Here is a 15,830-nt window from a genome sequence, read left to right on the forward strand (position 1 = left end):
ACAATAGAGAGGTTAGACTTAAGTGATAATATGATGCAATATAAGAGAAGAGAGATGTGAAGTGTAGACAAATAGACTTCTACTATGTTCTGCTAAGTAAAATGGTGGGTGGTAACTAGTAAGTTGGGTGAAAAAGTAAGTCCATAATAGTATGTACTGCTGGCGCTTATATAGCGCTGTAGAAACAACAATACTGAGAGGAACAAAGAAATGCTCCTGACTGTATCTAAAAAGTTGTAGGTCGTGCGTTGCCTAGTCTGCGATACTTGAGATGGCAAGTGCATTCGACCCTAAAGGGGAAGCAGGTGCAGCGGAGATCTAGAGGTACGCGCTTCAGCGAAGCGCGAGAAAGCGCAGGTGCGCGCAAGGTACGAAGGCGCGGGAACGCGCGCGCGTATTAGCGCGAAGCGCGGGAAAGCGCGCGCGTGTAAGCGGAAATAAGAGAGACTAAACTTATGTGAAGATATAAGCAAGATAAAGGATGTGAGATGTGTTGTGCTAATGAATAGATTTCTACTGCGACTTTCTAAGTAGTAAGTACTAGGTAAAGTTGGGTGAAAAGTAAGGTAAATAATAGTATGTACTGCTGGCGCTTATATAGCGCGCCTAAGCGCGCTCATGCGGAGCCGAAGCGCTACCGAGTAGGTATGTAAAAATATATATGAGTGAGAAACTATGATAAAAATAAAGGTGGAACTATGCTAATAAAGGAAATGGAAATATACGCACTAGGGAGCTTGGTGGACAGTGGATGGATGCATCTGGATGGCTGGCGCTATAGGGCGCGCAAGCGCGGGAACGCGCGCGTGCGTATACATCTTGAAGCGCGGGAATGGTGCGCGCATGGCGCGCGTTGCGCGGGAAAGCTGCGTGTCATATAGGAATCACTGTGGATGGTACACAGAGTGATGCTGCGAGTTGGTGCTGTATACTCCCTAGTGTAAAGCTGTCATATCAAACCATGAGACACACGAGTCTCTACAGCGCGCCTAAGCGCGGTCATGCGGAGCCAAAGCGCTACCGAGTAGGTATGTAAGGATATATATGGGTGAGAGTCCATGATAAAAATAAAGGTGGAACACTATGCTAATAAAGGAAATGGAAATATACGCACTAGGGAACTTGGTGGACAGTGGATGGATGCATCTGGATGGCTGGCGCTATAGGGCGCACAAGCACGGGAATGCGCGTGCGCGTATACATCGCGAAGCGCGGGAAAGCTGCGCCTCATATAGGAATTGCTGTGGACAGTACACAGAGTGGTGCTGCGGGTTGGTGCTGTATACTCCCTTAGTGGAAACTGCCATATCACGCCATGAGAGGCATGAGTCTCTACAGTGGTACTGTGATGCAGACCTGCAGGTGGCATAAGAATCTCCGTGGACGTCAGCATCAGGAAAACACAATGTACATGTCATCAAACCAGCAACCATCGCTGGTATAGATAGCCCAAGCCACATGCCCGTATGAAACATACTGAAATGATGGGATTTCTGTGTCACACCAACACGAAGATGAGTGATCGCTTTCTTCTTGTCACCACGTTCTGTGATAACATGTAGATAGAGAAAAGGTAGGAGCTTTGAGCGACGTACCGAATCTTGCGGCAAACAGCTCTTCCATCTCTTTAAGCATTGAGCTGACCATTGCGCCAGAAGCAAAAGCTGAGGGCTCAACCTGACCATAACGTAATTTGAAGATGTTACAAAAGGCACCAGAAAAGTCTTACCCTCTCCTTCATATAAGCGGCTTGAGCAGGCACCTGTGTAATCTTCTCATACTTCTTGACAGCTTTGCGGAAACCAGTGAGATTTACGATGAAGTGAGTTAATCGGGAAGGAAAGGCAAAAGAGCGTTGAGGACTCAAAAGGCCCTGGATAAATGAATAGAAAGTGAATGAAAGTTTTGGTCAGTTATTTTGAAAGCGAGGCCGAGAAGTTGGAGTGTGTCTGATTGGTTGATACTGCTGAGGAAAGAGGCCTCAGGATAGATCTTCATAGCTGAGTTCCACTCAAATCAATGCCAGACCGTAATTGAATATTGAAACCTGACCATTGGTGTAGCAATATTGCTCATGTGCGAAATCCCAACCCGATTACCTGTGTGCTCAGTATGACATATTGGAATAGCCCCCATACCACTAAAGATACTGGAGAAGCTGAACTCGTGTAGCCTTGTGAGAAGTATTCCTTGGCAGAGACGAAAAAACGCACTTGACATAGCGGATGGAGGTATTTGGCCGCGAGATCAGTCATGCACGCGCTGATGAGGAAGATCTATAGAAGCGCTGTCTTCTTAGATAGATGATCTATAGATAAACACCTATAAAACAAATATCTCCACGGTCAGCGATTCAGACAAATACCAATGGCTGATAACGTGGTCGTTCGTGGGTGGCTGTTTACACTTCCCAAGCTATGTCAGACCACAGTACTTCTGTAAGGTCAGCAACAATGCAGTCAATCCAACAAAAATGAAACTGAAATGAAATCACTCCAACGGTATGGCAGTGATTGAAAGACGAAAGAAAACTAGTCAACCCAACGGTATGGTGATGACAAAAAGAAACAAAGAAAAAAAAGACACCTCTTCAAACCTTCCTTCAACAACAATGCCTTGTAACAATCGTATCTCGAAAGAGTTGTGTGGAATTACAGCAATCAACCCCCTCAGCACAAACAGGTAGAATCAAAGGTCAAGACTAATCAATGCTCAGTAGAACTCTTAGCTCACTGTTGAACCTGCTGCCAAGGAACTCACGATGAGTATTAAACAGAATCAGGAACGGATGTCCTTGGTTTCAGTACCAAGTCCCCTATTCAACAACTAAAGTCTAGCAGACAAGGAAGATCCTGGCTCAGTATCACTACTCAGATGAGTGAGGTCAAGCGTTACTGTCAATCCCTAAAGTCTCCCCACCAAACTATTCGGAGTCTAGATGGACGAAAGAGACAACACAAAAGCTTCTGAAAATATGAATGAAAGCTTAGCACTGAAACTTGAAAGAGAAGAAAGAGAGAGGATCACAGAGAGAGAGAAAAGAGAGAAAGAGCGAAAAAACAAAAACAAAAACAAAAACAAAAACAAAAACAAAAACAAAAACAAAAACAAAAACAAAAACAAAAACAAAAACAAAAACAAAAACAAAAACAAAAACAAAAACAAAAACAAAAACAAAAACAAAAACAAAAACAAAAACAAAAACAAAAACAAAAACAAAAACAAAAACAAAAACAAAAACAAAAACAAAAACAAAAACAAAGAAAGAAAGAGAGAGAAAAGAGAAAAAGAGAAAGAAGAAAACTAGAAAATCAAAGAAGAAAAAAATAAAAAAAAGTTCTGTTGGTCGTTGAGCACAGTGAGCTCAAGGTCTTGGTTGTCGTTGGTGATGATGAGCTAAGGGTGTTGCTGAATGCTGATGCTGATGAGCTTAGGGGCTTGCTGGTTACTGAAAGTTGCTGGCTGACTACTGGTTACAATGACTTTGCTGAAGGTACTTGACAGCCCTGGTCACTGTTGTTGACAATGATCACACTTCACACACAATTTTATTCTGAAAGTGGGGCTAAAAAGCTCTCTTCTTTGGGCAAAAATTTGGGTCTTATATACAAAAAAAAGGGTGGCTGTGCTACGTTTTCCCGCCATCTATGAGGGGTGAGCTTAGTCAGTGGTACCAGAAATCATTTTGCAGGGGTTGCTTATGTTGCATCAAATGAGACCATAATTAGTCAGCATTAGTCAGCATGCTTGGGCTGAGTGTTCTGTCATCACTTGATTTGGATCAAAAGTCACCTGACTTAAGATCATGTGATTTAGCATCATGTGACTGAAGGGTCATGTGACAGGCTGATTGTGCACTGCAAGAGAAATATTCATGATCATTGGTGTTCTGTTCTGATGTCACTTTGTTGAATGAGAAAATGACGCGAGGCAAGTATTTAGGGTTTTGAGGAAGTTTTCCCAGGGTAACCCATGCGAGAACTATTTTTCACAGTCACCTGGCATGTGTGGGATTCAGCCTGAGTCATTGTTGAGGATGACTAAGCAAAATTCATCGCAGAATTAAATATACAAAAATATTCAGCCTGTCTGAGTTCCATTGAAAAGATGAAATGAAATATTTGTCTGAGCTGCATTCTGGCTTTAGAATAGAGGGAAATGGTTTCGTAGTGATTTCTAGGGTATTAGGCTCATGGGAGAGCATTAGTCATCCATGCACCGAACCAGTTTGGTGCAGGTCAGCGCTCTTAGAAATAAAATAAAAAACAATAAATTTGCATACTCACCGTTAAACCGTGACTGACTCGGATACCAGAAAGCTCTGTCATGGTCAGATAATCGGCGATATCCTTGTTCAACGTATACTAGTAGAGATGGACGAGACACTCGTCAACCACAAATGAAGCGAGACGACTTGAAAGAGGCGCCTGCACTGGCTCGCGTGCATGAGGTGAGTTGTTGGTACTGAAGTCACGATGGTACCAGTACATATCACGGACATTTAAAGTTACCAAACAGCTGTCGTCACGTGAGTAGTTCCTTGCTGAGCGTAGACTCGGATTTGACTCGGATGGCTATTAATTCATCCGTTATGACTCTAGGCTACTGGTAAGTGGTGATTCGGGATTACTTGTATCCTATCAGAGGTACTTCATAACAAACCATAGTGTGTGACATGCTCTGCAGGTGCACGAGGTAGTAGTGCTAGTAAAAATGTCAGGATTATACTATCTACCTGTACTGTAGCTCGCACAGAATGCCAGGAATTGGTAAGTGAAATGCGTGAATCGAAAGACGATACATGGAAAACGACAAGCAAAAAGCAAAAACAAAAAGCAAAAAGCAAAAACAAAAAGCAAAAAGCAAAAAGCTAAAACAAAAGGCGGAATCAACATAATGAACATCATCTTGAACGTTTCCCTTACATGTAATCCCCGAGGTGTGCTAAGTTCTCGGATGCTTGTTGGGACCCCTGCTGCGATGACCCTTGGACTTGGACTTGGATTTCACCTTCAAGGATTCAGGCTGGCTCGTCGCGGTGGGAGCCGTCGAGCTACTGGCGACAGGCGCCATGGGTGTAGAGTTGGAGTTACTACGACCAACTGTGAAGGTTCTGAACGTAAGATGGGGGGGGGACTTTGGGGGTGCGTGCACTAGGCTTCGATGAATGAGCTTCCCCAGACTCGGAGCTACTGCCATCGTGCTCCGATTCCGAAGGCTTGTAAGACGAATCCGAATCACGCGTGCGCTTGGCGCCTCTGAAACACACATCATGCCAGTTGACATAGCGTGTGTATGCAGTGAGGTCCGCTGCAGTCAGGACTCCCAGAGAGCCAAGGTGCCAGTCAATAGGGAACAGCGGGATGATGAAATTCGCAAGAGAGGAATGATCGACAGCAGACTTAAAGTCAAGGTCTTTCTGGAATGAGAGGAAGAGGTCTCTCATCTGCGACATTCCTCGGTCGAATATCTTTGTGACGTCGTCCATGTGCAGCTCGGGCATTAAGACCTGTAAGAACTTGGTTATATAGACGAGAGTACCCACAATAGAACTCACACTGTATGCTCTGTCCTCTGGCTTGCCGTTATGCATGTCAATCGCCCTATCCTTATCTCCTTTAATCCAAACAAAATACTCCACAGACTCGACGTGACACCATGTGTGGTCACTGACTTGTACGGGTTCCTCGAAGTTCTGTAGTGTTGAACGTTGAGTGATAAATTCTTCGAGAGACAAGGGGTTGGGCTTCTCTTCGTCATTGCAATGGTTGTGTAACGTATCCGTCGCGATGGAATCTTCTTGAGGGGAGGTGTAGCGTTTGGCTTCACGTACCAATACAATCATAGCCAAGATGATCTCTGGGCGTGCAACGATCATCGATTCCATTTTCTTGAATACATGATCCCATTGCTCTATCAATGCCATTTCTCCTATGTAGGGAATGAGCAGTTTTTGCATGGGCCCCTGCATGGCGGTTAGCGAGATGACCATATCTGGCGTGACCGATTTGCTCTTGAGCGGAGTTTGTAGTTCATATGGACTTGAGGACAAATGATCTTGCGATTGTAAGGAAGATCCTTGATAGCGGATGTGAACGAATCCTTCAGATCATCGTGAAAAGCTTCATGCAGGACTGTAGGCATATTGATGGTAAGAAGATGTTTGTTATAGTCATAAGCGAGCCTTGAAGCGCTCAGTTTAGCATTACCAAAACAGAAATAGTTTGATAAACTCGACCTGGGCTTTGTCGATATGCAGCCCGTTTCTTCCACCTCGTGTTCTATTATTTTGAATTCTCGCAGGTTCACACCATGGAATTCCTGTGATATTTGGTAAGCATATTGTTGACTCGCTGATAAAGAACATACCATGTAGGTATTTACCGGAGCCAGTCCAGTTAAATACTTCAAAACATTTTGTACATCTTCAACCAAATAAGAATACAATAAAACATTGACTCCCCACTGAACATACTTGGAGTAAAGCGTTCAGAGTGGTAGGACTTCTGGATATCATGATCATACAACATTGCGGTAGTGGCAACATTGTTTGTACCCTCTTCACAATCAACTGATTTGTTATCTTGTATCTCCTGCTCCACAGGCAGGCATGTTTTGATGGACCGGGGTTCTGTAGTTCTGTTTCCCAGCAGCAATCCTGGGGAAACTGGCCCATGTTTCAGGTGCTTTGGCTTGTATTGATTTTCGCTGGGGGTTCTCAGGCTGCTGGCAGCATTGCCGGTACTGCGTGTCACCTGTGCATTAGTGAAACTTCTAGTTTCATAGCGCTTGTAATGGCTAGGGAAATTTGGATTGAAAGAACTGCAATCATGCTTAAGATCAGAGCGAGCTACTATGGTGGCAGGCATGAGTGTTGGATGCTGAGTGCGGTTGTCTTTGTCACAGGTGGCAAGAAGCCCCGTGAAGACATAATTACAAATGATCGTAATCATATCGGCCCTCGGGACATGGCCGGTATTGGCAAGTGCTGATTTCCAGTTGGCCAGGAATCTCAACTCAAACTTAGTACCCGGTCACGGTGGGCCAGCAGTTGTTGTTCCAGTCCTACCATCATCCGTGATTAACATGGACTTGATGGTAGAATATCAGAACTTGAAGGGCTTTATGTGGACTTGCATATGGACTCTTGTTCATTCTCAGGTGCTGCATGGAGTCGACTCTCAGACTTGTCCTTTCCGAGCCTGAGTATCTGATATCATCTCGGCAACAAGAACATGAAGGTGAGCCAGTATAATTGTTGTTTGGTTTTATTTTCAATACAATTCTACTAGAAATTTTATCCGAAGAAACGTGCACTACACCATCCACCGTGATGTCCTAGCCTGAGTGCATGTCTGGATATTATGGGAAATCATTACAGCTAGGTGAGTATATTGCGACCATGAGGGATCTATCTTGATATATGAATATCGTTAGTAATGTCTTCACAGGGTGACTCGGAGCTTCGCTACTACGCCCTACGCCAGACACTCTTCCAGTGGAACGGATGTAGATCCAGATTTTCCCTTTTTGCACTCTGCAGATCAATTAAATATTGAATTATAATAATTTTTCCCATGTGCAAACTTCCAAGATTCGGCGGGAGTGTTGGAAAAGCAACTTGGCTGCTGCACCCTCAAGCCCACAATTTCGTGAACATGAGTTCATTCAAATTGAATAACGAACCCTAGGATTATAAGGTCTGCTAGCCCTGTACGGTCCTATTCGATCATGGTGAAGGATTTCAAGTTAACTTGAAGAACCGAAGGATTGCCAGAGATTCGGGGTCTCGCAACCTTGAACTATCTGATTATTATCAGGGACTTACATTTCTGCTGTTCGAGGCTCGAGCCGAGGGTCTATTTGGTAGGCGACAATAAAATTTTGATTCAGTGGCTGGCTCGGACATCATATCAGAGAGCACTGGGAAGCTCCAGACACGCTCATTAAAATTAAATTGGCACTGTGACATAACATAGGACCTTGAGGTGCGGGCATGCATTACAATATGTAATCTTGCCAGTGATGCTATCGCCACCGTGAAGGTGAGTTTTAAATACTCGCGACATTAAAATAATAGCTGCACTCAAACTGCCTTTGAGTGCTGCTGTTTTCGTTTGTGCTGAGTACATCGTCAGGATGGTGCGGCACTTAGACATGCCTCCAATACGTAGTACATTTTCCTCCTTATATCCAACTCAAAGTCATCATTGATGATCACGACTTGTGTAACTAGAAAGCAGCAGCTGCAACAACGGCAAGGGTCTCGACATTAAGATGTACGAACCCAAGAATACTAAAGCGCAACGCACTGCGAGGCAGAGTTACACGATGGCCGCCTGGGCTGCATCGGATAGCGCATCATTCTGCTATTACCAGGTCCCGCCAGATTTGCACCAGCAGCCATCCATCCATTCTCCATCGAACTTAGCACTTCCAACAATGGGTTCTCTGTCCAGGTTGCCGTCACCACTGCCCCCTCCTCTTGCGCCCCTTCCGTTTGCTCCTTCTCGTCCTGCTCGGTCTCTTCCTCCTGCTCGGTCTCTTCCTCCTGCTCAGTCTACTCCTCCTGCTCAGTCTCCTCCTGCTCAGTCTCCTCCTCCTGCTCAGTCTCTCCTCCTGCTCAGTCGCCTCCTCTGCCATCAGCAGCTCCTCTAGTACCCACACCATTGCTATCTCCTGCGTCAGCCACAGTAGCTGCAGTATTGCCAGATGTCACGGTCACGGTGTCAAAGAACCCTGATCTGAACGAGGTTTTTGATGCCATATGGCAATATTGTATAGATCTTGATGGTGAATAGTGCTACTACAGTACCAACATTACAGTGACTCGGTTTGCATTACGGTGATGTAGAGAGTTCCGCGATGTAGAGAGTTCCGTGATGTAGTAGCGAGTTCAGTGATGTTTCAGTCCACCACGTGAACATCAGTTGGACTATTCTCGGAGCTTTAAAAACCCTTATTTGGGATTCCCAAATACATCTGGATCTCCTATCCCCTATGCTCTATTCATGTCTGCTAAAGTAACCACTTGGCTGCTTCACTGAGTATGTTACATAAGGAAAACATTAGATTTATTTCTAAGCAAATTAGAAGTTGTACGAGAAATTGTATATGTCAATGGTTTTGTGAGTAGAGTTTTATTTGAGGATTGCAGCAACTGTCAGGATGGGAACTAAAGATAAACAAGTGCAGCGAGTACACGAGCTCAGTAGACTGATGTAAGTCGCTCTATTGGATATATACCTGCAGCGAGTACACGAGCTCAGTAGACTGATGTAAGTCACTCTATTGGATATATACCTGCAGCAAGTACACGAGCTACAGGATCAGTTAGATATGTATGTACTAGCTAAATAGAATGTACTGACCTCAGTAGACTGATGTAAGTCACTGAGGAAGTACCATCGAGCGCGAATGAAAATAGTAGGTAGCTTATGTATGTGATGTACGTATGAAAGAGGCATAGTGAGGTTAGAATATGCGACACTCCCCCTCAAACCGAGCGGAGTCCAAGAGCAGTAGTGAAGTGTTTAGCCTTGAGGCTAGGAAGGGGTTTGGTAAGAGTGTCCACAATCATATTGTCTGTAGGGCAGTGTACTCTAGTAAAATAGAACCTTTGTCAATTGAAAAATGAATAAAATGGTACCTAATATCTATGTGCTTGGTGCGCACGTGAAATGCGCCAGAGTTTGCGAGTGCAATAGCGGACTGATTGTCACAGTAGAGGGTTGTTGGCTGCGTGAGTGGGCGAAATACTTCTGAGATAAGGCACCGGAGCCAGATGGCTTCCTTTGCCGCATGCGTGGCAGCAATGTACTCGGCCTCTGTCGTAGAAAGTGTCACCAGCTCCTGCTTCTTCGAGCTCCAGGACACGGCTCCACCATCCAGCAAGAACACGTAGCCAGAGATGGCATGTCTATGGTCCTGCGAGGCGCCATCAGCGTCTGTGTAGCCTTCAAGGCCGAGTTTGCCTTGACCAAAGGTGAGCACCATCTTTTTCGTACCTGCGAGGTACCTAAAGATCTTCTTGATGGCCTCCCAGTGGGCCATGCCAGGATTGGCGCCATATTGGGCGATGGTTGAGATGGCAAACACTATGTCTGGCCGGGTGCTGACAGCGAGGTGCATGAGCGAGCCGACGGCCTCGCGATATGGGATGTGCTTTATGAGCGTTGACTCGGTAGGAGTCTTGGGAGATTGCGATTGGGTGAGTGGTGTGTTAGGATCCATTGGGATGGAGGAAGGTTTGGCATCTGAGAAGTTGTACTTAGCTAGGATGGACTCGATGTAGCTTTCATGCAAGAAGGAAATGGTCCGTGCGACTCTGTCGCGCGTGACCTTCATGCTGAGCAAGGATGCGATGGGGCCAAGATCTGTGAGCTTGAAGCGAGCGGCAATGTCAGACTTGAACTTGGTGATGAGGTTGCTGTTGCTGCTGGTGAGAGTACAGTCATCAACGTGAGACGCAAGAACGAGAATATCCACACCTATGTGTTTGAAAAACACTCCCCAATCTGACTCTGCTCTTCTCATCCCTAATCCAAACAACAGCCGGCAGAGTTCTTGATACCACTTGAGGGTGCCTTGTTTCAAACCATAGAGGGCGACATGAAGGCGAGCGATGGGATGTTTGTACTTGTTGTTGACGTTGAGTCCAGGTGGGAGTTCCATGTATATTACATCATCAGCATCTAATTTCCCGTCTAGGAATGCGCTGTGGAAATTGAAAATGTCTATGTCCCAATCTCTCCTGGCCGCAACTGCAAGTACTGTGCGAAGGGAGGCTAGACGCACCACCAGTGCGTAGGTGTCGTAGTAGTCGAGTCCATACACCTGTGAGTACCCTTTTGCCACTAATCTCGCTTTATACTTCTCAACCTCTCCATCAGCGTTCCTCTTGATCCTGAAGACCCACTTGCAGCCTACAACGTTGACGTTGTCTGGCCGTTCAACAACGGTCCAGGTACATGCTTCTTCCAGCGTGTTTAACTCCTTGTTGATTGTACCTTCCCATTTAGGCCAATCGGTCCGTGCACTGGCTTCCTTGACCATTGTGGGATTGGTCCCTTCTACTGCCGCTACTCCTGCAACCATCACAAAGATTTCTTTGTCGTCCTTGTCCATCTCACCATACTCCCCCACCATTCCTAGCTCAACAGCCAGGTTACTGGACTCCCCCACAGGCTGCATCCCACAAGGTAAGTCAGTACTCCTGCCGTCTGTGGTGCCTGTGCCATCATGCAGACTCTTGATATAAGCTGACTCTATCCTTACCCTTCCAGATCGATGTGGTGGGGCAGGTGGTTCAAAGTGTTGACCTAGATGGTCTGGAGGGGGGTTTTGAAGTAGTCCTTGGCCGGTGAGTGTTGAACTGCCATCATCGATTCGTACCGCATGGTGTGCCGGTTCTCTTCCTTGTCCTATGGGCATCTCCACCTCCGCCATATTAAACACCACACTCCTTTCTACCGCGACTCGTTGTGACTCTGGCAAGTAGACCCGGTGGCCATTGCTATCGTGGTCAAACCCCACCCATCTTCCGTCAATCGCTCGCATATCAAGCTTCGAGCCATTCGTCGAGTGGACCTTGACATTGCAGCCCCAAACCAGTAAGTTTTCAAGGTTAGGTTTCTTTTCGAATAACAACTCATAGGGTGTTTTATTGTCTAGTGCACATGTTGGTGTCTGGTTCTTCAACCAGGTGACGTGCATGATGGCTTCCCCCCACAGGAACTTCAGCAACCCACTGGCATGCAGCAGCGCATGCGTTCTTTCGATAATGGTGTGATTGAGTCGCTCCGCGACTCCGTTGTGTTCTGGCGTGTCGTGAATGGTGAGCTTTCGTTCTGTTCCTTTGCTGTGCAAATGACAAGTAAACACCTCTCCAGTGTACTCCCCACCACGATCTGAGCGAAGGTGTTTGATCTTGGTGTTGAACTGCATGTTCGCCCAAGCTTCATACTTCTGGTACGCGCTGAACATTTCATCCTTCATTCGTAGTAGGTACAGGTGAGTGAATCTGGTATGGTCATCTGTGAATGATGCAAAATACTCCTTTTGTCCAGGTGTTCTTACTGGGGATGGTCCCCACAGATCTGTATGCACTTCATCGCCAAATCATTCACAGCACGGAGGGTCACGGACTTTGCCAATTGGTTTCTGAGTCGCTTTCGCGTACTTGCGGGACTCATAGCTGTCCATTGTCTTTTCGGCCGTGTCAAGGTTTATTCCGGTGACTACGCCATCACGTATCATCTGTGCGATAGTACTTGGCGCCATGTGACCTAGGCGCGCGTGAATTTCCTGCATGGTAAGGGTCTCCTTTGGACTTGTTGCGCCGGCAAACAGTCCTTTGGGGCTTCTAATGCAATACAGCCCTTTATTGACTGATATTTCCCCCATCAGCTTCTTATTCTCATTGAAGATCTTGCAGGAACTTTCGCGGAACAACGCAGGATATCCTGCAGATGCGAGGCAACTAATTGACACCAAGGTCAGGCCCATTTGAGGTGAGTACAGAACGTCCTTCAGCAGTATGCGTTGTAGAAACAACAATACTGCTAAGAACAAAAGATGCTCCTAATTGTATCTAAAAAAGTTGTAAGGTCGTGCGTTGCCTAGTGTGCTATACTTGAAAGGACAAGTGCATTCGACCCTAAAGGGGAAGCAGGTGCAGCGAAGATCTAGAGGTATGCGCAGAAGTGAAGCACGAGAAAGTGCAAGTGCGCGCAAGGCGCGGGAACACGCGCGCGTATTAGCGCGAAGCGCGGGAAAGCGCACGCGCGTATGCAGAAATGAGAGACTATGCTTAAGTGATGATATAAAACAAGATAAGAGATGTGAGATGTGATGTGCTAATGAATAGGTTTCTACTGCGACTTTCTAGGTATTAAGTAGGTAAGTAAAGATGGGTGAAAAAGTAAGTTAGTAATAGTATGTACTGCTGGCGCTTATATAGCGCACCTAAGCGCGGTCATGCGGAGCCAAAGCGCTACCGAGTAGGTATGTAAGGATATATATGGGTGAGAGTCCATGATAAAAATAAAGGTGGAACACTATGGTAATAAAGGAAATGGAAATATACACACTAGGGAGCTTGGTGGACAGTGGATGGATGCATCTGGATGGCTGGCACTATAGGGCGCGCATGCGTATACATCGCGAAGCACGGGAATGGTGCGCGCATGGCGCGCGTTGCGCGGGAAAGCTGCGCGTCATATAGAGATAGCTGTGGGTAGTGCACAGAGTGACACTACAAGTTCGTGCTATGTACTTCCTAGTGTAAAGCGCCATATCAGACCATGAGATGCACGAGTCTCTACAGAGTGTCTTTGACTGCCCGTTTGGTAGGAAAATTACTATGTTTCCCTTTCCGGTCGCTTCAAATGTATGTCTATCGGCCGTCGTTATTGGTTTTGGCGCAATACTAACAAAGTCTTGGAACAGGTGCCGGTACGACGACATGTGGTGTGAAGCGCCCGAGTCGAACAATTCGATTCGAGCAATTTGTTTTTGGCTCGAGTCTGTGAGTGTGGCAAAGGTAAATGTCATTTTCTCTTCTGATTGGCTTGATTCGTGTGCTAACCAGACACCTTCAGGTTTGTCATCGTCCTTCCCTTTGTCCTTGGTGCTAGCCGCCATTTCGGGTTTCCTGTCTTTCGCTTTCGTGTCAGACTTGCTCTTGCCTCCTGCTCCTGAACCTCTGGCACTTCAACAATCCCTCGCCATGTGTCCATACTTGCCACAACTGTGACAGTTTCCCTTTATCCTCCTGTTACGCTGACCCAAATTAGTGTTATAGGCTGCATCTTCGCTCGAAGAGCCGTTCTTCTTCGTCTTCATGGCTCTCCTGTTGTACTCGACGACTATTGTTGCTATCAGCGTGTCTCACATATTACAGTGACCTATCTCCATATAATATGAGGGAACGGACATGCATAATATCCCGTATGATACGGGCCAGCGGACCATGGGCCCATGATAAAAATATCCTCGACTATGACGGATGGGCTGGGAGGCAAATTATTCCCGATGGAGGTGGGTGGGACCCAGTGTGCGACATGTTGATTTTTCATTTATATCACACAAATAACCAAGTGCCAAGTGCCGAAACCCAAAGCCCGAGACCCAAAAATATGTATGCAACATTTCCATTTTTCACTTGTTGCACAAATCACTGAGTTTCAAGTGCCGAAACCTGAAACTCAAAACCAGGTGTGCAACATGTTCATTGTTCATGTACATTACACAGATCATTGAGTTCCGAGTTCCGAGTGCTGAAACCCGAGGCCAGAGACCCGAAAATATGTACACAACATGTCCATTTTTTACTCACTGCACAAATCACTGAGTTTCAAGTGCCAAAGCGTGAAACTGGAAACCTGGTGTGCAACATGTTGATTTTTCATTTACATCACACAAATCATTGAGTTACAAGTGCCGAGGTCCGAGACCCGAACCCCGAACCCCGAAAATATGTGCACAACATGTCCATTTTTTACTTGTTGCACAAATCACTGAGTTTCAAGTGCCAAAACCCAAAACTCGAAACCCAGCATGCAACATGTTGATTTTTCATTTATATTACACAGATCATCGAGTTCCGAGCTCTGAGGGCCGAAACCCGAACCCCGAGACCCGAAAATATGTACACAACATGTCCATTTTTCACTCATTGCACAAATCACCGAGTTTTGAGTGCCAAAACCCAAAACTTGAAACCCAGCGTGCAACATGTAAATTTTTCATTTACATCACACAAATCATTGAGTTACGAGTGCCGAGGTCCGAGACCCGAACCCCGAACGCCAAAAATATGTGCGCAACATGTCCATTTTTTACTTGTTGCACAAATCACTGAGTTTCAAGTGCCGAAACCCAAAACTCGAAACCCAGCATGCAACATGTCCATTGTTCAATTATATTACACAAGTCATTGAGTTCCGAGTTCCGAGGGCTGAGGGCCGAAACCCGAACCCCGAGACCCGAAAATATGTACACAACATGTCCATTTTTCACTCATTGCACAAATCACCGAGTTTTGAGTGCTGAAACCCAAAACTCGAAACCTGGCATGCAACATGTTGATTTTTCATTTTCATTACACAAATCATCAAGTTCTGAGTGCCAAGGGCCGAGACCCGAACCCCGAGACCCGAAAATATGTATGCAACATTTCCATTTTTCACTTGTTGCACAAATCACCGAGTTTCAAGTGCTGAAACTCAAAACTCAAAACTGGGTGTGCAACATGTCCATTGTTCAATTATATTACACAAGTCATCGAGTTCCGAGTTCCGAGGGCTGAAACCCGAACCCCGAACCCCGAAAATATGTGCACAACATGTCCATTTTTCACTCACTGTACAAATCACCGAGTTTTGAGTGCTGAAACCCGAAACTCAAAACCCAGCATGCAACATGTTGATTTTTCATTTACATTACTCAAATCATCGAGTTCTGAGTGCTGAGGGCTGAGACCCAAAGCCCGAAACCCAAAATCATGTACACAACATGTCCATTTTTCACTCATTTCACAAATCACCAAGTGTCGAGTGTCAAAACCTGAAACCCGGTACTTCAAATGGACACAAATTGTATTTGTATGTATTATCCATTGGTGTAGGGCTCAACTAACCTGGGAATTGTATTTTTCAGTACTTGGGACTTGGGACTTGGGACTTGGGACTTGGGACTCGGCACTCAGTGATCGGTGGTCAGTGGTTGGTACCTGGGACTCAGGACTTGGGACTCAGGACTCGGGACTTGGGACTCGAGACTCGAGACTCAGTACTCGGTACTTGGTACTTGGTACTCGGCACTCGGCG

At 45.8% G+C, this 15,830-nt stretch overlaps 3 protein-coding genes across 3 annotated transcripts; all 3 read right to left on the reverse strand.

The window, feature by feature from the left end:
• Positions 1–1,436: 1,436 nt before the first annotated feature.
• On the reverse strand, positions 1,437–1,680 carry F5891DRAFT_892970 (uncharacterized protein; the record flags this gene model as incomplete). Its single annotated transcript, XM_041373322.1, has 2 exons — positions 1,437–1,546; positions 1,596–1,680. Coding segments are annotated over 2 exons (195 nt in total), but the record flags the coding sequence as incomplete, so codon positions are not given.
• Positions 1,681–5,092: 3,412 nt separating this feature from the next.
• On the reverse strand, positions 5,093–6,953 carry F5891DRAFT_983909 (uncharacterized protein; the record flags this gene model as incomplete). Its single annotated transcript, XM_041377380.1, has 5 exons — positions 5,093–5,509; positions 5,558–6,013; positions 6,043–6,321; positions 6,370–6,425; positions 6,476–6,953. 5 exons carry the CDS (start codon positions 6,951–6,953, stop codon positions 5,093–5,095), a joined length of 1,686 nt encoding a protein of 561 aa, XP_041221478.1.
• Positions 6,954–7,297: 344 nt separating this feature from the next.
• On the reverse strand, positions 7,298–8,767 carry F5891DRAFT_983910 (uncharacterized protein; the record flags this gene model as incomplete). Its single annotated transcript, XM_041377381.1, has 5 exons — positions 7,298–7,355; positions 7,687–7,721; positions 7,829–7,859; positions 8,313–8,560; positions 8,666–8,767. 5 exons carry the CDS (start codon positions 8,765–8,767, stop codon positions 7,298–7,300), a joined length of 474 nt encoding a protein of 157 aa, XP_041221479.1.
• Positions 8,768–15,830: the final 7,063 nt, after the last annotated feature.

Source organism: Suillus fuscotomentosus (genome assembly GCF_016647785.1).
Source record: "Suillus fuscotomentosus strain FC203 chromosome Unknown F5891scaffold_61, whole genome shotgun sequence".
NCBI classification, from domain to species: domain Eukaryota; kingdom Fungi; phylum Basidiomycota; class Agaricomycetes; order Boletales; family Suillaceae; genus Suillus; species Suillus fuscotomentosus.